Source organism: Strix uralensis, chromosome 2, assembly GCF_047716275.1.
Source record: "Strix uralensis isolate ZFMK-TIS-50842 chromosome 2, bStrUra1, whole genome shotgun sequence".
In the NCBI taxonomy this organism is placed as follows: domain Eukaryota; kingdom Metazoa; phylum Chordata; class Aves; order Strigiformes; family Strigidae; genus Strix; species Strix uralensis.
In genome coordinates this window covers 41,945,321-41,969,489 of record NC_133973.1, presented here as the reverse complement: position 1 = coordinate 41,969,489, position 24,169 = coordinate 41,945,321, and the positions used below count along the sequence as shown (strand labels likewise).

General features: G+C 48.5%; 1 protein-coding gene across 9 annotated transcripts in view; it reads right to left on the bottom strand.

Moving 5' to 3' along the window:
• Nucleotides 1–24,169, bottom strand: part of BCOR (BCL6 corepressor) — an 82,415-nt gene that overhangs the window by 13,479 nt on the left and 44,767 nt on the right. For 5 of the 9 annotated variants that reach the window (XM_074858531.1, XM_074858529.1, XM_074858528.1 and 2 more), the window contains 8 exons: nt 23,911–23,989; nt 20,183–23,011; nt 19,432–19,485; nt 18,797–18,980; nt 10,559–10,840; nt 9,806–10,159; nt 3,969–4,297; nt 3,368–3,637 (listed from right to left, as the gene is read on the bottom strand). In XM_074858531.1, coding sequence (XP_074714632.1) covers nt 3,368–3,637; nt 3,969–4,297; nt 9,806–10,159; nt 10,559–10,840; nt 18,797–18,980; nt 19,432–19,485; nt 20,183–23,011; nt 23,911–23,989 — 4,381 coding nt within the window. The remainder of the gene's footprint in view (nt 1–3,367; nt 3,638–3,968; nt 4,298–9,805; nt 10,160–10,558; nt 10,841–18,796; nt 18,981–19,431; nt 19,486–20,182; nt 23,012–23,910; nt 23,990–24,169) is intronic. The other 4 variants (XM_074858533.1, XM_074858532.1, XM_074858535.1 and 1 more) reach the window with 4 other exon arrangements.

The following is a 24,169-nucleotide window of genomic DNA, read 5'->3' as shown; positions in this document are numbered from 1 at the left end:
CCAGACCCCAGAAGTGATGCTTGTTCTCAGGCAGGGTGAGGGAGCCCAAGGGGATCTGTGCAAAGGCAGGATGATTCTCAGGAGCTCCTGTAAAAGGGCAGGATGATGCTTGAGAGCTCCTGATCCTGCAGCAGTGCCACCCAGGACCAGACCCTCGTGCGAGGCATCCCCAGGGTAAACCTACTCCCCCTGCCTGGAGAAGCCTTGTCTTCATGAGTGTTTAAACCCCCTGGAAACACCATCTTTCCCCTACCCCTATCACACACCACACATTCCTCTACTTTCACTGCCTTTCCAGGCAGGATTTAATTCCAAATTCACCAGAGAACTTTCCAAGTCCAGACACACACCAAAAAGCAACAAACAGCACAAAGACAGCCAGTGTTTCCTCTCCCATCAAATTCATTACGCAAGCCTTTTGTAATTTTTTTCCCAAAAAGACTTTACGCTCCCTATAATTCCCCCTTCACAAAAAGTAAATTACAGTTTTAAGACTACTATTATCTCAAGTCATTTGTTTCAAATGGGGAAAACAGAATGGATTTCAGAGTGCCCATACACTGGGATGGGTTGCTAATACCCTGATGAAGCAAGGCCTGGCGCACAAGCCTAGTGAAAAAAGGCAAAGCTTTCCACCAGCTTCGGCAGGGTTTTCCTCAGACCATATGGATTTCCAGAGCCGAAGACTGTTTGCCGCACTGTCTTAAAGTAGCCTTGTTGGCTGCAGCCCTGCAATTTATCTGACCAGACACAAGCCGCATTTGTCCTTCGACACTTCACCCTCGTGTCAGCTTTTACACGCAAAATCATAACTGCTTGTGTCCTTCCCGCAACTATATGCAGCACATCCGTTCCATGTGATTGAGAGTGGGGCAGAGGCATGTGAGCTAGCAGCATTTGGGCTCCCCATGGGTCCAGGAGCGATACATACAGCTTTGCCAGCACCTTTGCATGCCAAAGGTGCCAGCGCTGCCTCTGGGTTTGGGTAGGATCTCTGCACGGCCGCAGGGCATCCCTGCTGCAAAGGGAGGCAGGCTGCCAAGAGCAGGCACGAGCTTATCCGGTCTCAGGGCAGAGCTGTCAGTGCGGCTCTGCCCCATGCAACATTCCTGCTGCCCTCAGGGCTCACTGCTGCCCCGCACTGCCAGCCACCTCCAGCTCCAAGTCCTGCATCAGCACTCAGCGTCCCTTTGCAGGCTGTGGCCCTGGTGATGCAAACTCGTCCACCTCCCCTGCCACCAAACTGGCAAGGGGCCGCAGGGCTGCCTGCTGCCATGCAGCAGCCGTGAGAAGCCCCCATGTACCCATGAGCACCCAGCACTCCTGCTTCAGCATCAGCCCACAGCCATCATGCTGCAGCCACCAAAGGTTGCTGCCCCGCTAAAGGGGACAGCAGAAAACAGACATGTGCAGCTGCCACAGGTCACAGACCAGCAAATTACCTTGACCCAGAGACTTTTTTTTTTTCTTTAAAATAGAGGAATTTGTAACTACTTGACCATTGAATTTTTCTGGAGACAGAGGAAATTCAGCTTTCTACTAACTGCGGTAGTCTGGTCACTAGCAAGAAAAGCATCACAGCTACAGAGCTTCCATGGCTGACCACACTATCACAGCTCACCACAGGCCAAATGAGCCCTGACAGGGTGCACAGCCACCCACCGCTCTGAGCCTTGAAAGACACAGACAATGCCAGACCCCGGCAGCAGCTTGGGCACACGGACCAGGCTCTCCCCTCTGCCCTGCACTCCCCCAACAACAGGACCCACTGTTGCACTGTCAATGCTGGATGAACAATCAAGTCAAACAATCATGATATTTAAGCCTATTAAAAATGTGGTGGTCACTTTAACTTTTGGGTGAATGCAAGTCAGAAGATCAAAATCCCCAATCAGCTGATGATGGTAAGGCATGGTGAGTACACATGGTTACCTCAGGGACCCAGGACCTCCACCCTGGTGAGCCCAGACATCGCCTGTTTTCTGCAACCAGCCACTAATGGCCAATGCTGCAGAGAGTTCCCGCTATCGACAAAGCAGAGATCCCTTGGCCCTGCTTAAGCAAGACCTCAGCCCATCACTGAGTTTCAGAGCTGCTCCCATTGAGCTGTGCTCAGTGGAGCACACCAGGAACAGAAAGCAAAGCATCTAAGTGTACTCACCCCAACAGACACCACGAAGGAAGAAAATACACACCAATAGCTTGGAGCACACACTACAACACATTTTAATTTTGGATCCATAGGAAATTTTAGGTCCGTAAGAAATTAAATCATTTAAATTATGGAGATCACCATAGCAACGTTGTAACAACCACTTCTCCTCCTAGCTAGAGCTGAAGTGCTCTGGGTTATAAGAAGCCTTTGTCTAGGGTAAACAAAACCTTTCCAAGAAACCCTGCTGCCTTCCAGAGCTGGAGAAGGCCTCTCTCCACACAAAGCTCTCCAGTTACGGAAAGGCCTCTTCAGCGCTTCAAGAAACTCCTGAGGCTGGGTAGACCCCACCTGGGCCCGGGCTGATGCCACCTTCCAGGACGAGCCTCAAGCCCAGCTCTGAGGTCCAAGCAGTCCTCTCACCACCAAGGCAAACCCTGCAGCCATGACAAAGGCAGCAATCTCTCTCTGCAATGAAACACCTCGTCGCAAGATCTGAAGTTGAGCAACAACGATGCTCATACCTACATGCCCATATTTCCCCAATAAAAGCGTGCTTCAAAACACCAGAGCTAGGAGATTCATTGGTTTCTGATTTTTGTAGCAACAGGGGGGCCGTTTCATTAGACAACATTGTTCCAGCTACGCTGAGCAGCTCCAGACTCCAAGCATAAAGCATGCAGAGTGCTCCTACGATGCATCTGATCATGCAAGAGGACACTCCAAGCGTTACATCCTGTGTCACATACCAGATATTCCTTGGAGAAAAGAACAAAAATAAAACCCTCTTCCTAAACTACAGGCTCTTCACAAATAACAAAAGCAAAAATCATACAGCTCACTAAAGATCACCATAAAGACTTTAAAAAAAAAAAAAGACATTAATTCTGTTTGCAGATGGTTTATGCTTAAACGGAAGCAAGGGTTACCGATAAAACTTTACCCTTTGCTCGTTCACGCGGGATGCTTCGTCCCCTGCATCCCCACCAGCTGACCCCGCAGCAGTGGGGACTCATTCCCACAGAGACCTGCCCCCAGACCCTGCTCACTGGGGAAGGGAATGCAGCAGGGGAGGAGGAAGGGGCCTGCAAATTTCAACAACCAAACTCACAAAGCTGCTGCTTCGCAAAATTTTAATCTATAAACCTGGAGAGAGGGTTTTAACTTTCGAAACAAAAAAATCCATCATCCCGCAGGGCGCTGAGGGACCCTTACCTCGTACCCAAGGCGTGCCGCCCGCTGCAGCAGCGTTTCCCCCGCATTCTTATTGACAATAAGCCTCCGCGCTTCGGGTGGCATGGGCCGGCTCGGGGTGGTCTCCTGAGGGGGGCTTGCGATCGGCAGCTGCGAGGGCTGTGAGACGGGTAGTAATGAGGGAGTCTGCTGCAGGCGATCATACAGCTTCTGCTCGTATGACTTGGCTGGCGAGGAGTCACAGTCTGAAGTAGGCTCTGGTCGCTTCCTGACTCTCCTCGTTACCGTGACCTGTCAAAACCATTATTGTGGGGTTTTTTTTAATCCCCGTTTTCACAATACAGCAATGGGATTATATGTTGCCAGCAAAAATTACACTCTTCTACTTGTATTTAATTTTTTGAGAAAGACCTGCTACAGCTTTTAAATGCAAGATGCCTGACCCCCTGCAACAGTGCCTTTAACTCGGGTTAAGAAAAGCAAGTACAAAATGTGCAAAGCATCCACAGACAAATGTGAATGCAATACCCGCTACCCTGCATGCATGACAGCGCATTAGTTTTAAGCAGGCTGGCTCTGCCTTCTGAGAGGCTGGTGGACAATTAAGTCTAAATAAAGATACCTTATCTTCAGCATTTTCGATATCTGTGGTGTCATCCCCTGTCAGAGATGACCTCCTTCTCCTCTCCTGCAGTGCCAAGTGTTTTGTTTTACACTGACGTTTCCCTGATGGCTTCTCACACTCGCTGTATTTCTGCAGCAGAGATGCATGTTGGAAATCCTCCTCTTCGTCTGTGTACAGCCCATCTGTCTTCCGGCTTTCTTTAATTTTCTGCTGTTTGGCAGCCAACCTCGAGGCTGGAGTACAGCTTGGCTGAGCCTGCCTTTTGCTGTTTGCATTGGTGGATGAAAGGCTCTTCATGTGCGGAGACACTGGGAATACGGGCAAGCCTAAATGGGAAGGAAAGGCATTACACATTGCCCATGGAAAACACATTGCTAGCACTTAACACAAGCTCCTCAACTGTTTAAGAGATCTACCAATTACATTTTCAAATCATTAATATTTTAAGTGTTCCACATTCAAATGTAAATAGCATCTTGCCAGTTAACGTTACGTTAACAGTCGTAATGCTCTGATAAAAATCTGCTAAATAAACTGCCCCACTCCGGGTGCCGGGGCACCACGAAGGCCGTATAGGGTGCTGTGCCATGCCGTGCCAGCTTGGTGCTGCTGCAGCCCAGCCGCCGCAGGCAGAGCGGAAAGCTGCCATGGCACCGCCTCGCTGGGGGAAAAACTCGCCTCCTTACCTGGAACAGCTTTATCTGAAGGGGAACCAACTCCTCCGGCAGCCTGGGCCTGGCCGGGCTTGTCCGCCCTTGGCTAGGTGTGGTCGCAGGGCAGATACAGCGATGGCGGGGGAGGAGGGGAAAGCAAGAGAGGCGGGAGCATGGATGAAGTCTTAATGGGACAGCACAGGGCAGGGGGGGGAATGTTGAGCTTAGCCCCAAGATGGCAGTAAGATGGGGAACATCTCCTTGGCAGCATTTTTACGTAAAAAACAAAACAAGAGAAGAAAGGCTACTTAAGGAGCTGTCCCTACAGAAGCCCTGTGCAAACTCTCTATCAAAAAGCACGAGGATTCTACAGGAAAAGCAATGGGCTGTGTTCTTCTGAGGACTCTGTCCAGACGTGAGTCTTTCTGTGAGACCAGAAAGCCCTGAGACATCGGGGAACTGAGGCCAGTGCTCTGCCGCCCGTGGCAGGATACTGGTAGGGCTGGGTTTTCTCCAGGGGTTAGCTCTAACAAGCTGGATCCCACAATCTGGGCCACATGCAAAAAGCATGGTTACTTTTTTTTTCCCCCAGAGTGCAAGCAGGTTTACAACAAAACAAGGACAGGAAAGTTGACTTTTTATAGTCTGAATTTCCCTTGGGAAGAGAATTGAGGTGACCTCAGAACCAACTCCTCTGCAGAAAAATTAAAGGTTGCTGGAAAGGAAGGGACACTTCAGCCAAACAATACCACACCACTGAGAGAAGGTGCGGAAAAAACCCTGAGCACTTGAAAGAGACTCCTTTGCTCCGAGAAGTCTCTGAAGTGATGCTACTTTCAGAACAGAAGAGATGGCAGGAGCAAATAAGGCAGCTGCTCAGAGAAGAGACCTTTATTTAAAGAGACTCAATCCAGAGCCAGTCAGTAAAAAAGAAAATAAAATCTAGAATCCTCTTGGTGGGCAGCTTCACACTTTTGTCTCCCTTTAAATAGATCTGTGAAAGCAACTTGCAGAAGGCTTTCTAGATTAAAGATGAAAACAGAAATCCCTCGGTTCTTTCGAGCCACTTTGTAGAAAAAGATGCATACCACGGCTTGCCAAGCAGATGTCAGGGAATTTACGGGACACATGATGTGCAGATTGTTCAGCAAAAATCCAGCAAGTTTTTTAGGCTTTGCAATCCTGAAGGAAGGCGCCTAGTCGTAGGCTGAGCCTATGGATGCAAGGCTGTCTTTCGAACTCTGCAGACAGCATGAAGTAAGGACTGTTTAATTCTCCTGTTCCCAACTAACCTAATTGGAGTAGCATGTGAAAAGCCCAATTCCAATACAGAAGTATCATTGTTATCTACTTAATCACTTACTAAAAAAATGGTGAAGGTGGAAAGCAGCAGTGATGAGGTCTGGTGTGTGCAAAGGGAACTAAGAAACTGCTGCATGTAGAAAAACTAGAATAGAAAGAAAAAAATTCACAGGTCTAAAGAAGGACAGAAATACCAAACGGATGGAGGAAAAAAACATGGGAAGAGAAGTCTATCTCAAAGAACTGTAGCCTCTCCCACACAGGAATGCCGAAGCAATAAAAGCAGAAATTTAATCACCACAAAAATTGTGTACTCCAGCCTGCAAGCTCCACGTAAACTCTGTGCTCCACTTTGACCTCCACAGTGGTGACAACAGGCACCAGGCTAAACATCCACTGCAACCAAGAGATCGAAAGTAGCAACACTATGTCCAGGAGCTTCGGGATCAATAATGTTGCAAGAGGCCAGCGCTATCCAGAAGAAGCCAAGCATCAGCCTGGGAAATGCAAGACAACATGGGCAGAAAAAAGGCAAGCGATTAATCCTGGAATCCCACCCCATCTCTCTGACCACTACATACATGAAGGGAGAAGAAAAACAAGAGTGAGCAGGAATATCCCCAAATATCCATGGAAAAAAACAAAACCAAACCAAAATCCCAAAAAAACCCAGGCCTCCAACTGATGTGGGTTGTGGTGAGTCTGACTCAGAGCAGGACTTGCCTCCCTTCCCGCAGAGTGAGCTGCAGAGAGGTCCACACGGAAGAGCAGCTGCTGCGGCGTCACCTGAATGCTCGCTTGTTCAGCTCCCACCCTGGCAGCTGCCTCCTCCTGCCTGCCAAGCCAGCGGCCGCCACGCTGCCTGCAACCCGAGGTGGCTCCGAGGGGCAGGCAGTGGCTTTCCCAGTGGGTGAGAGAGATCCTCCCGGCTCCTCTCCCTGGGGCTTCTGTTTCCCAGCTGCCCGGGTTTTCTCCTCACGCCGGGTGAGCGGCTGCGGCTCCCTGCGGGACTGTCAGAAGAGCTGGCTACCGCACCGCCAGCAGCGCCAGGAGGTTATTGCTCAGCTGGGGCCCCAGCAGAAACCGTGGCTCCCACCTTATCCACGGGTCCACATGAGTGGCACAATGCCTTGAGGTTGCAGGCATCCCCACGCTCACAACGTGCTGCACCCCAGAAAGCCAGCACGGGCAACATCACCTCGTGAGTAGGATGAGGCAGGGAGGGCCTTGAAATTATTTCAGGCAAGCTCTCGTGGTTCTGACCCACAAGTGAGGCTGCAAGGAGGCGACAGCCAAGGAGTCACCAGGGGAACATTTCCAGCAGTCACCGCTTGGTCACCCAGCCAGCAGGCACTGACCAGGGGACATAGGGGTGACAGCCCAGTGGCAGCTTGCAGTGTAACACATGACTCCTCCCAGACTAAAATCCCGGGTTGAGCAAGACTAGAGCAACAAGCCCAGAGGTCAGCACCCTCCATCTTCCTGGAGATTTGCAGGCACAGGTGGCAAATCACCCTGCTGTTAGCCTAAGGCTTCACAGGCATAGGGGCAGATGTCAATGCCCTGTTACAGCCTGATTCTTGGGATACAACCAGCCTACTCCACAACAGCGACTGCCACATTCACAGGTAGTGCTTGGGCACTGGGAACAGCTGTTCCCAGCCCCAGAGTAAAAAAAAAAAAAGCTGCAAGCGACAGGGTATATTCTCATATTCACAGTATCTGCTTGTTTAAGAAAAGTTTGAGGATTAATCCCAGGCAAGAAAGACAAGCTGGAAGTCTCCACCCCCATGTGACTGTCATGCAGAGAACGTTCTGTTGCACAATGGGGAAAAATGTCCTTGTCCTAGTGAACTACGAAAAAGGAGATTCAAAGTTTTACACTTCAGCAGGGCTGGAGGAGCATTAGCAAAGTGATCTGAACAATCTCCAGTGCCTCTGCACAATGAACGGTGAGGCATAATTTAGTCAGGTTTATGGTTTTATAGCATCTTCCAAAACCAAGATGTTTTTCATAGCCATGGGGCAACTGAATCTGAATGCCTTCAGAAACTGTGCCTAAATCAGAAGACACCTATTCTTCTTTCCCGAGGTCATGCGTTAGAGAAGCCTGTCACTGCCACAGGAAGCACTGCAAGGGAAAGCTAGAGAATCCTTACACAATGCAGCTTCTTGTTAGTGACCCTCGTTTAATCTCTACAAGGTATCTCTTTCTGAAAGTACAAAGCAGAGCAGGTGATGGGCAGGGATGTTTGAGCCAACACCATGCTCGCCAAGGCAGCACATAAAGCAAGCGAGTAAGAGTCAAAGCTCCTTTTAAACTAAGTTTTGATCTCCTGCTCCACGAATCCTTTTGGAGAACATTCCCCATCAATAAGCATCAAAGTTTGGGGTTTTCTGCCCTCAAATAATCCTACTGAGGGGAAAGATGGGTGAGGAGCTTTAGGACAGAACGGAAGCCGATACTTTTGCCTGTGACCATTTTGGTGATGCTACCCAGGAAAACTGTCACTGGTGCAGGATGGCCTGGACATGGTCCTTTCCACAACATGGGACAAGAGGATCCACTCTCCTCATGCTTCTCTCTTTTGAAGGGATCTCAGATAAACTACAAGTCAGGCCAGCTGGAGGGTGAATGTCTACCAGCTTGATGAAGCTCCCAGGTCTGTGAAGGAGGAAAGAGCCCAAACGTCCCAACTCAGAGCTTCCCCTCCAAGAAAGAGACTTTCCTCAAAAGCAGGCAGAGGACTTGGAAGGGTAAGAGGAAACCAAGGAATAAAACAAAAGTATTTGCAACCTTCTACCTGAAAAGCCGAAAGAGGAGATAAGGGCTCTCTGCTGTGCCCAGGAGACAGGGACTCACGACGAGGTGCAGGGGACACATGAGGGGGACGGGATCGGCCACGTGGGCTGCGTGCTGCCCTTCCCCACCGGTCCTCCAACCAAGCTACGGCAGCAAACATCATAGGGAAGGGGAAAAGCAGCAGAGCAGACAACGTGCCTGGGGGCTGAGGACAGCAGGGACAGGAGAGTGATCTGTCTATCCCAAGGAAAATCTGGCAGATTGCCTCCATGGGCTCTCCCTCCAGGATAGGAAATAACCAGAAAAGGGTGAAGAGGATGGGGAAAAGGAGGAAGAGGAGTGAGGGGGAAAGAAGCAGCCAGAAACAGGTCAAGAAAAGCTGATGTGCTTTGAGGAAACAACCCCTTAGGAGAGAGCCACTGGGAAGATCTCTGCCAAGGGGCTGGGGAGTGGGGCCACAGGGGTTTACAGGACATGCTCAGGACGAACCAGCAAGGCATCCTTTTCGGGAGGAGGAGGAGCTTTGCTCTTGAGCATATGCCCTGGGAAAGGCAGGGAAACCCAGCAGTGCTGAGGGTGCTGGAGGCGTTGGGTTCCCGAGATCAAGAGCTGCTAGCTGTGCTGATGCTGTTTCAGAGGGTCACAGCCCCTCAAACCCTATATGTGGTTAAACACTCTTACACCAACTAGCAGCCTGTTTGCTCCCTCCCTCACCCAGAAGCATGCCTGCGTTGTACACCCCCCCCCCAGCTCTCCTCTAGAGACATTAACTTCATCTTCACGTTATCTATGAAAGAGTATTTAAAGCCAAAACACACACACACACACACACACACACACACGCACAAACACATAGTTACACACACATACACAAACACATTTTCTTGTCTGCCAAATATCAGCTACGGTGCAATTCTTAAAGAGCAGGTGTCAGTCCTTATACAAATGGACATCTACAGAAATATATATATATAATTGAAAAAAAAAAATGCTCTCGACAGTTCCTTAACATCGGTGGCAGCATGCGTCACTGTAAATGCTAAAGCCAGCTGGTTTCCCTAGTAGTCTCTGCATACCTTGTTCATTGTCACTTGTTTTGAGGGACTCTTCAGACCAACTTCTATTGCTTTTGGCCTCTGACCTTTTCTTGGTGTGCCTTTCTTCTGTGAAGTCTTTGACCTTTGCAGTGGCCTCTGGCTGAACAGCCTCAGCTAAATCTTTCCTGCTTTGCCGGCCCAACTTGCCGGACGGGGATCTCTCTGGTGACACCTGCTGCTCCCATAGTTCCCTAAGATGCTGCAGGTGACGCTGCTTTTTGGGATGGAGCCCTGTTAATTCAATGCACACCTTCAGGTTGGTCACCTCATTACAATTGGGCTCTTCTAAGTGGTTAGAGGAATTGTTTGTCATTTCCCTCTCAGGCCAGTCATCTAATGGAAAAATAACTAAAAATTAATCAAAAAGCCCCCTCAACTTAAAACAAAAGCTACATTTCACTTTCGGGGCATATAGTCTCAGCTTTACCACCACACTATGCATTTTAAAGGTTCGCTCATTAAGGGTTACATGCACTACAGTAACTTGCACTGCTGTGGCTACAGTGTCCAACGACTAGTGCTTTACCCTTATATACCAAGTTTTTTATATATACATATATATATATACACATATATATACATACATATATATACATATATATAATTTTAAGTGAAATGACAGTGCTCACATTAGTAACTATCAAGTTCAAAAATGGAAACACATTTAAGCCAAAGGGACGTTCCTTTCACAAGACATTCCTTGAGAGAAACCAAAGCAAAATGCTGTCTTACCTTTGGAGCTCTTCTTCTTTTTTGCTTTTGATATAAGTTCATCCTGCAGTTCGTCCACAAAGTTTTCATTTTGGCTGCCATCATTTTGCACTCTCTCACCAGAGTGTTTACGCTTCCTGTCCAGACGTGGACATGGATGTTGGCCAATATCTTCTGTTGGCTGGTCTTCCGCTTTTTCATATATAGAATGTCTCTCTAAATAACATTTCTCATTTGAGAGATCTTTTTCCTCTGGAGTTTCAAGAAAGTGACCTTGGTTGTTTTCTGTACTAGTAAAGTTACCTAAAAATAAAAAAAAACAAACACCACAAGACCTAGTAAATACAAAACAATTCATTGTGAGAAAGCTATGTTCTCTGATCTCTTCAATCTCAACTCCATCATGATTTATGGCTCATGAGGCATGCAAATAAACACAAAATTGTACTTCAGAACAAGTCTCCTCTGGTCAGCCTAAGGGAGCAGTTTTCTCAACAGTTAAGTACAAAACCCCCAAAAATACAACACCTTGTTGTTTTTACGTCAATTTAACAAGTACAATATTCACAATACTTGTATCCATAGAAACCTCACAATACGCTTTTTTAAATAAACATCTTTAGATATCAAAAGCACAGACCCTTTTCAGAAAGCAACCTTGCCCCCCCAAACCACAGCAATAATCCAAGCTCCACTTTGCAATGACTTTGTTTTCAAAAATACCTTCTGACGATAATAAAGTATTAGTCTTTCACTAATTCCTAATCCTTCCCTAACTTCTCGCATTGAATTGCAGAGTCTGACTTAAAAGCATTCATTCCTTCTTCTAGAGATATAAATGGGATACGGAGCACGCACACACGTACACGGGAATACCACTAAGAATAGCTGTGATATTTTGCAAAAAGCACTACTTGAATCCAAGGTTATAAAAAGGCTTCCTCACTTCAAGAAACCAGCCAGTCACTGTACATCACGTGATCTTTGTCACCTCCTTTTAAAAAAGACCTCAATTTTTTCAGGGAGTATTTCCAGCAGCAGCGTGCGGGTGAGCTCTGAAAAGCTTACTAAAACTAGTCTGACAAATTAGCCACAAAAACACCCACGTTGCCATGCTCGCCCTAACTTCAGCTTCCCCTCTCCAGTACTGTTCCCCCAAATTTAGAGACAGCTTAAGCAATTCTAAACGGATGCTTGACTTAAAATTACACTTAATCATCATCTCGAATAGGTTTTTTTCCTTGGGTTTAACCAAACTAGCCGAGGCACGGTTAGGCAGACATGAGGTACAGACTGCAACACGGTTAATCAGCTTCCTATTTACAATTCTCACAAACAAGTTGGTGTTCCCACGCGTTTTAGCCCTCCTGGCTGACCAATACTCTTTCTGCATGTCTGTCGCTGTACAGCAATCTGTCTGTATGCTCCATCCTACTTCCTTACAGCTCAGCGTCCCTTTTCTTCTTCCTCCTCCTAGCCCTCCTTGCCTTCCCTTCCTGCAATACATCTGCTGGTTTCCTACCTGGACTCCCGACAGCTCTATTTCCCTTCCCTCCCCCTGATTCTCCCTGTCCTTACTCAGCCTCCTCCCCCATACAGCCTGGCCTTCAACTTCTGCTATTCCCCCTCTCCAGGGCAGGCATTTCTCCCCTGCAGCCCCGTCTCCCTTCCTGTCCCCCCTGAGGCCCATCACACCAGCATCCAGGCACTGGCAGCCTCTGGATGCAGCCCAACTCTATCCTACCTTATCTTGAGAGCACCTTCCTACACTTCTGCCAACACCTTCTGGTTTCATGACCGTCCTTAAAATACCTGTTGTCAGCAATGGAAGGTTGAGGGGGGAAAAAAAAGACTTCTCTGACAAGATTTTTTTCTTCACCACATCTTGGAAATGGCTCCAAGTAGTACCTAGGGTTCTGGAGATGTTTGTGGGCACCAGAAGACACCCCAGCATAATTTTTATGCTGCTTGGGAAGCTGCCTGCAGGACTGCTTTATAAAACAGCAGAAGATATTTGGCCAAGAAAAATCAAAAAAAAGTTGACTTTTTCCAGGCGAGTGGGACGCTCGGGCCATTCTGCTATTTGGCGGTGCTCCTCTCCACAAGGCCGTCTGGCCAACACCTGCTCCCTTCAAGACTTTAAAACACAGTTTGTCACACTTCTTCCAGCCAGCAATGCTGACATGTTCCAGAAAACAGGTATCTCAGCTTAGCATGACTATGCCTCTAAATCACCAGTGTCCCCCCGAACCAGAAAGAATCTGGCAACATCCTATGCTTGCACATCTGGCATGAAGATGCTGCCCAACAGCTGTACCCTATAACCACACCCACAACACCGGCAGTCCTGTTTCACACAGCATAAAAGAAGCTGGACCAGCCACATTTTAAGCATCACTTTAGAAATGCTTCTATTGGATTTCGTTTTACATTTTTAATGCAATCTACTATTTTTTCCCCCTTTCATAAGGAAACATTATACTTATATGCTCAGTTTCCCCGAACAGATCAGGTGAAGGCACTCGCCACCACACTCCTGCTGTTTATAGACTTCGTGTCTCCAGCAGTACCAGCAGCCACACGCCACGGTTCACACCGAGAGTCGCTAGATCAGGACAGCTTTCCTGCTCCTGACACTGTCTGGCCTGAGAAAAGGCAGGCACATCCTGACCAATTCCCAAAGAAGCTTTCGCAGGGTCAGAGGAAGTAGCAGGCTGTAGGGGGGAGTTGATGGTCTTAATCTTTGGGGCTTGCAGGAAACAGCAAGCTAATTCCAGACTGCCACCACTGAAAGCAACCCGCTGCAGATTAATTCCTTCTCTGTCTGCAGGAGGACTTGGCAGAGGGATGCCGAGTGCTGCTCGCTCAGATCGTCCATGCTAAAAAATAAAAAGGCGGGGAGAGACATTTGCTGTAACCTCCCTAACAGCTTGTCACTGTCGGCGTTTCTCCAGAGCTCCACATGCCAAGGAGAACAGCACACACCTACTGAAGTTTATCCAAAAAGCCCTTGCTGCCAGCGGCTCTGCAACACCTTTGCCTCCGTGCTCTCCAGTCACATCCGAGGGGGACCCCTCAGGCGACCAGAGCTACGTCTCCTCGGCTGCTGAGCCAGAAATCCCTCTCAAGGACTGCCCGCTGCACACACGTCTCTGAAATCCGTCTCGCTAGATGCAGTTAAGACCATTAGAGAAGTGACATCTCCGCACATTAATCTGGGTTGTGTAATCATCCTGCATCGACATGGGAAGACAGTGACAGCGAAACCAGGGAGCTGCGCGGGACACATCCTTGCCTATCTGCTCTGCCACCGATGCTCCCCGCTTCTTCTACAGCTGGATTTTCACCACAAAAGAACAAAGGTCAGTTGCTGTTCGGGACACGGCATAAGCCACAGGTTGTCAGGCTCTCTACGCAGCTTGCACAGACACATCGCATGCCCAGAGGTTTTTCCCCTTGGCACAGTGGCAACTGCCTCATGGAGCGCAGGCTCCATTAATATTTTACCACCGGATTCCACTCTGTCCTCAAACTGTTTTGCAAGCAATCCCAAATCAGACGCAATGTCTCCCCAAATTAAGATATAAATGTCAACGTGAGGCACAGCAACATAAGCATATCGTGCATGCCCAACAAGGACAAGGAGAATTTATTTGCTTTTGATCCCCCCCTCCATGTATCTACAACATCCTTTTCTCCGCCTGAGGAAGAAAACAACAACAAAATACTTGGAGTTTTCATATCATCATTATTCAAACAGTGACGAGATAGCCAGAAACACAGGATAAATGCTGAGTTCTCATAGCAACACACCTCTATGAGTAAGGAGATTAAACTCCTAAACGTGTTCCTTCCTCGAGCCTCCAGCATTTGCCAATCTCACACCAGCTGTGAGAACCAGCACCAACAACTCAAACCATTTCTCACTGTCTTACCCAACTAGAAACAAGGAAGAATTAAGAAGATGCTTCTTCCCATATGGTTCCTGCCTGAAGCAATATCTCCTTAGTGCACGGGTTACAATCTCACAAGCAACAGTTACACGCATACACAAACATGCTACCCAAAAAAACTTTCCTTCATTTTTCCATCTTCCTGTTGCTGTCAGCTGCTTGAGATCAGGCCCTCCCATGCAATGCAAACAAGGAAACACATCTTAGTGTTTAAGCTGCAATTCTTTTGTTCAAATAACATGGCAGCTAAAAACAGCCTTTCCTGTTCCCTGGAGCAACCTCTCATTGCGCTCACTTATGCAAGACACCCTTTATTCATCCAAGGTCGGTAATGACTATCCAAATGCTAAAACCTAGTATTCAGCATGGAGATCACAGCAACAGCAAGAAATTCCGTAAGTCACCTTCAGCATCTAGTTCTGAGCATCCCATGGGGCAGAGGGAACCCAGATGATTTCATTTTTCCAAGTACCTCCGCTTGGGAGCTTTTGACATTTGTTTCCTTCTGCCCAAGCCTACCCCACTGCACAAACAAGCAACTGCCATTCTCCCCGGATAGACTTTTGTTGTTTTCTCTTCTTTTTTTTTTTTTTTTTTTTTGCACTATGTCCTGTGGCAAGAAGGTAATAACTGACCAGGGCAAAGGACATGTTTACTGTCTCCATCTTTCATTTGTTCAGATATACACGCAGCCCAGCCAGAAAAGAAAAGCAGGGGATTACCATGCAAAGGGACACCAGCACCTCACCCAGATGCTGAAGATCACCTCTAAAGGCTTTGGCACATTACACCATTCACTTTCACACGTAGAAACTGCTTTAACTTTTTCCCCATGACCTCATGCCTTAAGATCCGGCTTTTAACATACCAGGTTTTATTTTTCCCAGCTAAAGCTAAAACGGGTAGCGTCTTCCTCCTAGAAAATTAGATAAACAGGTAAAATCACGCTTCCCAATCAAGAAATTCACAGCTTGTAGAATTTATTCAATCTTGCACACGCATGATTTTCAATACCGCTAGAAGAGCTTTGTTATGAACCGACATGCGATCATCACATGCCCGTATTGATGCGCGTGTCCGTGCCAATAGCTTAAATCACTTGATCTCTGAACAATCCTATGACTCATGACATATGCATCCCATAATTTATCATGTTTGTGCTATGAAAATGCACCAGAGCAGCATCGCCTCAGCAACATTTACAAGTCACCTTGGCAACAAAGCAGCTTCGTGGCTGCTCTCAGAATGCCCGGCAAAACCTAAATGAGATGGGAGAGAATTAAAGCACTTCTAGTTTACTCCTCGGCTTTAATTGCTCATTAATTAGCTAACATGGCTACCTCCCTTAAATCAGGCCTTTTTTAATTAAAACAAAACAAAACAAAAAAGACAAAAAAAAAAAAACACCACCTTTTTTACCCTTCTCCAGAAGGCATGACAGAGCTTAAGAAGACTCTCGATACGGCAAAGCCATGCACCGCCAAGTCAGAGGAAAAGTTTAAGGAATCAGATATTGTGCCTTCATTTGTTTCCAAAAAAGTGCGTACACATGCTATACAGCAAGGAAAATGAGCAAGTCCCAGAGCAAGCTAAAAAAAGGAGTTTCCATCCCATCAGATCCCTCCGTAAGCATCACCTGCCTGTGTTATTTAGCCTTTTGTTGTTGTTGTCGCCGTCGCACTGGTAGATTTAGAGAAGCCGAGGGGACGAGCAGCTGCCAGGCCCCGACTGGCTCCTGCGCTCCGCGCCAGGCAGCCATGAAGGAGCCCTGCAAACCGGCTCCGTGACACAACCAGTTTCGGTTGCGGTTTTCCTCTTCCCCACTGACATCGGGCAGGTGAAGGGCTTGAAGCAGGGGTCACGCCTAACAGCTCGCCAGTTTTGCTCCTAAACTCCCCGCTCGTGCACATAAAGGCACGCCGCTTTGCTTTTAGCCGGCACTGGATGAATGCTATGTAAAACAAGGTGAAACGTCTTTTCAGCAGTAAGATCGCTTGCAGGAGGCAGAAAGGGAAACGGAAGAGGTTGCAAACCATCAGTTAGTTCCCATTCGAGAGCTTTAAAGCCAAACGCACCAACAGTGTGGTTAGAAACTGGAGGGAAAGGGAAGGCAAGAGATGAGTAGCCCTGGCTCCCGCTGATGATAAATGAAGGGGAAGAGCAGGCAGAGCACGTTGCCCCTTTGCCAGTCGCTCGGCAAGAGATGGATCAAGACCGTTGGTGGCTCAAGCCCCACCAGAGCCCAAGCCACTACACTGGAGGCATTCAAGAAGTGCGAAACTCAGCTTCCTGATTTATCAGCTGCTATCCCAAGGGGCAGGAGGTGAACCACCACGATAAAAAACTTTTACTGAGACCTGAATCTGTACCGGTAAGTATTTGCTGCTGTACAGGCGGGCATACAGAAGAGGAGATCCCTTAGCAGAACAGATCTGTGCTTTTAGGAGTTCAGACATTTGGCCAAACTCTGAAATAGCCTGTTAAGACAGAGCTAATTAGTAGAGGAGAGGAACAAACTAATATAAGACTGACCATAATTTCCTTGCTTCCAACAGTTATTTAATAGTCTCAAACACATTTTAGCCAGCAGATTCAAGTGCCAGAGACCTCATTAAATGATGAATTTAAGGACACACCATATCAGCCTTTTGCAAGGATGGGGGGAGGGGGTGTTTTCAGCAAACAATCATGCTCTAATACTCTTCCTCCCCGCAGTCCCCCCGTCCCGGAGCAGCATGCCCCAGGTCCCCGAGCAGACTCTCACTCGCTCCCCTGGGCCCATCCCTGACTCCACAGCCCACCCTGCCCTGCAGCCAGAACAAGCTGGCAAGACCCCTCTGCTGCTGCTGCTCTTTACACTTTCCAGCACACCCAGGGTGGGATTTAACAGAGGGCATCACCAGGGCACCCTGAGCTCTCTTGAGGAGCAAGGGAGGCTGCAAGGGGGAGTGCCGGGGCGGCTGCCTACCGAGCTCTCGGCTTTAGCACAGGGACTGCAAAGGCAGCAGTGCCTTCCTCCCCGAAGATGCCTCAATATAGCTTGGAGACGGGAAAGCCTGCTCAGCTCCCAGCTGCTCAGCCTGCCTCTCCCCACAGTTGTACCTCCTCCTCTTCCACAATTAAAACTTCCCCTTGCTATTTTGCCAGGCTGATTTTTGTTGAGGCTGTTATTTCAGTGACAGCAATACCAGAGTAACTTGATTTAGGTAAGTAACCGAGCAAGTACGATTGACCAGCATGCTCCCTGCCAAAAGCATTAACCAAAGACCAGAACAATAATTCAAAGTTACTAAATTACCTGAATGAAAATTTCTACTAGCCCTACTCATGAATCTCTACCTATGGAAGAGCACACTTAACCACCGACTTACACAGTGCACATGGGCATGCGCGCGCGCGCACACACACACACGATGCAGTACACAGTGTGTTTCCTCTTGTTTTGCAATGCTTTCAACACAGATTTTTTTTCCAAGTTGTTCAAAACAAAGTAGCAGCAGGAGGAACTGATCCATTCCTTAATTATATATGTAAAAGACTGGAAAACTGATGGAAGTCACGTGCTTATCAGGAGTTCAAAAAAAAAAAGTGACTTCATCTTGCTTTTAGGACAATGTTGCTAGCACACATTTTCCGTAGTCCTCTAACACCTTGTCACAGCCTAGAGGGAACAGCTGGGGAATTTTGCAGCCCCCCACCTACCTGTGAGGACCTGTGTTGGCCAGTCGCATGCACCCTCCCCGGCCACTACAGCAAGAAGTCACCCAGGCAAACTAGCTTCTCATCGTTTGGAGTCTTACAGCCAGCTTTTATGGATAAGTCAGCCTGGCAGATCACCTCCTTTCCCACTCCCCATCACCCTTCTGTCCTCCATCCTTGCTTTGCCTGCAAGCTGCAATATTGGCATCTCCCAGCACTGCACCAACTACAGGAAGCCGAATCCCTTCTTGCCTCTCTCTCTTCCCCCATCTCCTTTCTGCATTTAAAATATAACCTTGGACCTTTGCTTTCACTGCTTGATGTGGTATCCCATCAATTAAAAGGACAATCTCTCTAAGACTAATTTTGGTGACAGTTAACTACCTCCTGAAAAGCAGGTACAACTGTAACCTGTAACTTACAGACCCCAAAACAAGCACAGAAAGCACAAGCCGTGGCAGCTCTGTACCTGCAGAGGCTGAGGTCAGTGACTTTAACCAACAACACCAGGAGAACACAAAGATTACACTGCCCGCGCAGCTTTGCTGCAAGTTGCCACGGCACAGAGACACGTACGCGCTTCAGAAAGCCATCTAAATTCGCTTACATCTGTCATTGTCATTTTGGTCAGCAATGGCATCTTCCAGAGCGACAGACTTTGGCTTCTTTTCACTGTTTCCTTTCAAGTTTTCCCAGTCTGCCTGGCTGAATCTGCAGACCTCTGAGTCTTTGGTAGCTGTTTGGCCTTCTCTCTCTTTCATCTCCAACTCTGAGAAGCGCATCATTGCACGCTAGAAAGAGAATTGATATGAAAAAAAAAGTCTTGCGATAAAAGCTACTTCATTTACCTTACCTTATATGAAAGCATTTCCAAAGAAAAATCGGCTCAGAACCAAGGTTTCAGATAGAGAGCTAGGGGAGGAGTTTAACACACCTGACTTGTAAAACAGTATTCTAGCATCTATATGCAAATAGCCACACAATTCTTTCATATGTAAGTGTATATATATATATATAAAAAAGATATATATAAATGTATATTGTATATAAAACAAAAACATTCCATTTTGGAGGTAAAAAAGAGACAAAAACAAAAACAAAACAAAAAAAAAACAAACAACACAAAACTGTACAATGAATAAAGACGACCATGGCCCACAAACTTCCCTTTGTGTATTTGGAAATGAAATTTAACTCAAAGGTTTATGTAAGAGTCTAGTAATAAAAATTTGAAGAACTGACCTCACAGTAAGCAGCAGGTAGACATAAAATACTGTCCTCTTGTAATCCTTCCATCTATGTAATTAAAATGGGCACTCAATGGATCATTTAGATAATTTCATCCATTTTTATAAGCATAAACCAATTCTTTTCTTAACAATGCAAAACAATTTGGTTTAACTCATCCCTTCATTAAAAGTAAAATACCTTAAGGATATTCCTATACAGTATCTGTCTGTCATCCCTCAGCATCAACCTCAATACCGCTCCTACTCTTCCCTATGCGTTTGCTTGGCGCAAACGTTGCCTGAGACCCGCTAATACATGGCTGCGACTCCTCTCCATCAAACAGCACGTTTGGCATACTAATCACAACTTCTGGGTACGCTTTGCTAGCTGGCACTACAGGCCAGCTGAGAAATTACAGCCATCGCAAGCGCCAAGGTAACATGCATGCCTGTCCGACTCCCCTCCGTAAGTGCACAAAACATTTCATATGTACATTAACATTTTTATCAGATCTTAGTAAAAGCCCTTTAAAGCTTACTAGCGCGTACATACGTAAAAGCCATACATACTATTCTTTACATTGCCTCACTCTCATTAACAAACTTACTTTGCTATTAAAACCGATTCTGGCAAGTATGCCCTAACAAAAAAGTTTCTGATTTCCCCACCTGCGTTGCTTCTCTCAACTTTAAAACTTGACTGTGACTTGCAACAGAGAAATAATGACAAAAAGCGCGGCGGTCGTTGGATCGCGCAGACTCACCTGCAACGCCCGCTGCTCCCGGCTGAGCTGGCTGGAGTCTGCGTACAGTTCGGTCGTCACACACTTGAATCGATCACCTACGTAACCAGCAGAGTTTGCGATCCTCTTGGCCAACTTAGACGGCTTGGGTTTCAATATTTTGCCATCAGCAGATTCTGCGTCGTCAGCTCCGTCTTTGGTATAGGTCTGGTTGGCGTCGATGCTCGGTGGCGCGGTCCCCATGCAGAATGGCTTTGCGTCCTCCTGCACCTTGCCAAAAGCCAGAGCTGGAGCATCACTCTCATGAGCGCTTTCCAAGAAAGCGGGCGAAGGCTGGACCGTCACTCTCTCTTTAGGCTGGTTCACAGATAACTCTTCTTTCCTTACGCCAAAAACCGATGAACTCTGGGCTTGCTTGAAATTATAGGTTTCATGAAGATCATTATTTCTTCCAAACTCCTCTCTCATTACAATAAAATCTCTGTGCTGCGACGCCTGCTCTACCTTGTGCTTTGTAGGGTCATTAGCCTGATTACTGCTTTCTGCAGCAAAGCTGGCTTTCATTATGTTTGCTTCGCTTTTAGCCTCTTGCTCGTCTCGCAGAAGATCGGGGAAGAGGTGTTTGTCACTTTTGGCCGAGTTTTTACCGTGGCCAGAGCTCTGGTGCAATTTCACACTCTTGTCACCAGGTACTTCGAAATGCATCTTCCCACTGCTCTCCAGGAGCTCTGGCAACCGGCCCCGCAGAGCCGGATCCTCGTAGCGGACCCTCTCGTGCGACCGCGACCTCCTCTCCGCCTTCTCCTCCTTGTTGATCTCCAAAGCCGAATGCTGCAGTAGCATGGGGTGCACCATCCCCATCCCCAGCGCATCCTGGTAGGTCATGAACTCCCCCCGCCCCGCCGGCAGGCTGTAAGGGAGGCCGGGTTTGGGAGCCAAGTGGCCGGGGTAGAGGCTGCCGTTGGGCAGCAAGACAGGGTGCGGATACACGTGTCCTTTCGCATGGAGGGAGAGAGGGCTGATGGCTATCCCCTCCGGCACCGGGTACGGGAGGTAACTCCTGGGGTAGGGCAGAGGCGGGGAGCGAAACGCCTCGTTGGGCGGCAGGAATATGGGGCTGGAGGCCAGGGCGGTCTCGCTCGCCTTGAAGTTGGCTTCCTGGCCGCAGGACTTGGCCACCTTATTGCTGTGTTTTGCAGGGGTGGCGACGGGCTGCCCGACATGCTGTATGACTGAAGGGGTGCTCTCCGCAGAGCTCCTGGCCGTCTTGGCACAATCTATGTTGGCGTTGGGAGCCGGCGACGCCGACGCCGGCCGCCCCCCTGCCAACACCGTCCCCGAAACGCTGCCAACTGCCGCCTCCGTGCCACCCATCCTGGGGCAGGAGGAGCTCCGCTGCTGCGGGATCACCCAGTCCAGCGCCTTGTTTTTCAACTGGACGCTCTTCCCGCTCTCCTCACCGGGGCTGGGACCAGGAACGATCCAGGAGGATGGTGCCGTGCTGATAATTTCAGGCCTGTAGATGGGGCAGCCATTCCCAGGAGAAATGGTTTCTTTCTGAACGATGTCGCTGCCGGGCAAGTGAGTCCCCCCTCCCGCCCTGCCATGCACCAGCACCGTCGGCATCATTTTCTTACTGTGGTCCGACTTGCCAGCGGTTTCCGCGTCAACGACTTTCGCCGACAAGTCCAGCGGTTTGTCGGTGACGTCTTTGGTCGGGGTCTGCTTTTCCAGGAGTGGGGGGGACCTGCCATCTTTCCGGTCATGGCCAGCTTTCCGTGCGTGGGGGGCGGCTGGCGGGGGTGCCTCCCCGGCATCGCTGCCTTTGGGAAGCTTCCCATTGGAGAGGCGGGAGGGTGGAAATTCACCGCCAACATTCACGTAGGGCTTTGGGAGGGTAACGGCGGAGGAGGGGGATGTGGTGATCCTGGGGAAGTGTTTGTGGAAATCGGCATAGGCGTCTCCCACCTGGGCGGGCAGGGGGAGGCGGGGGGACGGCCGGGGCGAGTGAGGCAGGAGGAGCGCAGGGTCTGCTGGCATGTTGGCAGGGGCCGGCTTGGCGGCAGGGACCCGGGGCTGCTTGCTGCTCTGGATGTGGGGGTAGGCATGCGCGTCAACAGGGTTGCCAGGGCTGACACCCATCTTCCACGACAAGCTCTTATCCGGACAGTGCACCAAAGGCGGGATCGCCGGTGAAGCCGAAGCAGTTGAGAGCCTCATGGGCGATGCCAGCGACGAAGGGATGTGGGGAGCAACGTAGTGGGAAGGAGGCAGGTATAAAAAACGTTCACCGTTTGTACATACGGGTGAGTAAGCCAGGTGCTGCGGTAAGCTGTAGGTGGACTGCTGAGGTAGCAATGCCTTGTACATGTTCAACGAATACTTATTTGGTGAGTCAAGGAAAGGGTATATGGTGGGCGTTGCGCCCTCCATATAGGGGTTTACCCAGGGGAGCCTTAGGTAACTAGCACCATTGACACCGAGGGGACTCTGCTTGTCACCCGCAGCTCGGTCCAAACCCAGCGTCTCCCCCGTCGGGACAGAGTTTTTTTGTATTCCAGGTGGTGTTTTGTATATAGCGCTGAACCCGTTCGGGGCTTTTCCAGAGACAGCTGCGTTTTCTACCGCTTCGGGTGGATTAGACTTAAACTGTATCTCTGGATTTCTTTCAGGAGTAAATCCAAGCCCGGCTATTGAACTCGTAGCATCCCGTGATTTTTCCGAGCCGAGTCCGCACAAGCTGGAATAGACAATACTACTGGGGACTCTGAGTCCTTCTCGCATGAGTCCAGACCTGTCCATACTCAGAGCTGCAAGACTGTCAATGCGATGGGCTGTAGTCGCATCCACCTTTACAGAACAAGAAGTATGTTACTCTCACATTTCACTAACATGACTACCGCTCAAGCTACAAATACATCAGCATTTTGGAAGACAAACAATACCAATGCAAACACACTGTTTGTTGTGAAAACATACAGAGGCTGATCCTGCTGGAAAATGGGAGAACAGGAACCTACAGAGCAATACATATCACTGCAAAAGTCAATACAAATCTCTCCGGATCCAAAATTCATCAGCTAGAAACAAAGAGGTGGAGACCCACAGTCCAAGCAGCCAGAAGTGGCACAGAGACGATGCTCGGTGGCACTGCTCTCGTGCGGCAACCGGCTCCTCAGCCCCAGCCCTGCCAGAGCAAGGGAAAGTAGGCTGTGGCATGGAGAGTGGGAAGAGAAGGGCAGAGAGCCTCTCCGCCTCCTCCTCCTCCAGGACCTCTCCCTCCACCACAGCTCTGCCACTGCAGCAAGATTCATGGGGCCAGGCGTCTGAGGACGCAGCACGAAGAAAGGTCCACTGTCAAATTTGTTCCCCACATACACTCAAAAGAAAGAGAAAACCACCAACTTTGCTGAAACGTTGATGTACTTAACGCTTACATGAACTATTCTTGTTACACATGCTGGTATGCTGCGTGACATTCACAAGAGCGCTTAAAGTAAAAATATGACATCATACAACAACACACACTACAAAGTCAGCATCAAGAGATTAACAAGATAAATAAACAAAGCCCCATTTCACTGTTTCACAGAAACAACTCGCATGTGCCCAAGCCCAGGTAGAGGTACAACAGAAAGGTGTTTTAATCATTTCTCCAAATGGATCGTGTAATAACACCCAAGGGTAGGAGTCGGGGTGGGGAGGACAGGCACAGATTCAGCTGCAGCATGAAGCTATTAACTTCTTACCACACTGTGATTCAGGTGATTTTCCTCCCTCAACTCCAGTCTGCTTTTCGGTGCATCGCCATCGTTAACGGGAATTTTCCTATTAAAAAACAGAAGCTTTCTATTTGAAAACATCCTGCGCATCTCAGATCAGTACAAGATTATATCACCTCCATATTTTGATTCCCCTAGAGAAGTCCCATATACTGTATTTATCTTTCTGCGTACCCATGCACAGCGACTCCTTTAGAAAACTAGGACCGTTTGAAAATAAGCATAG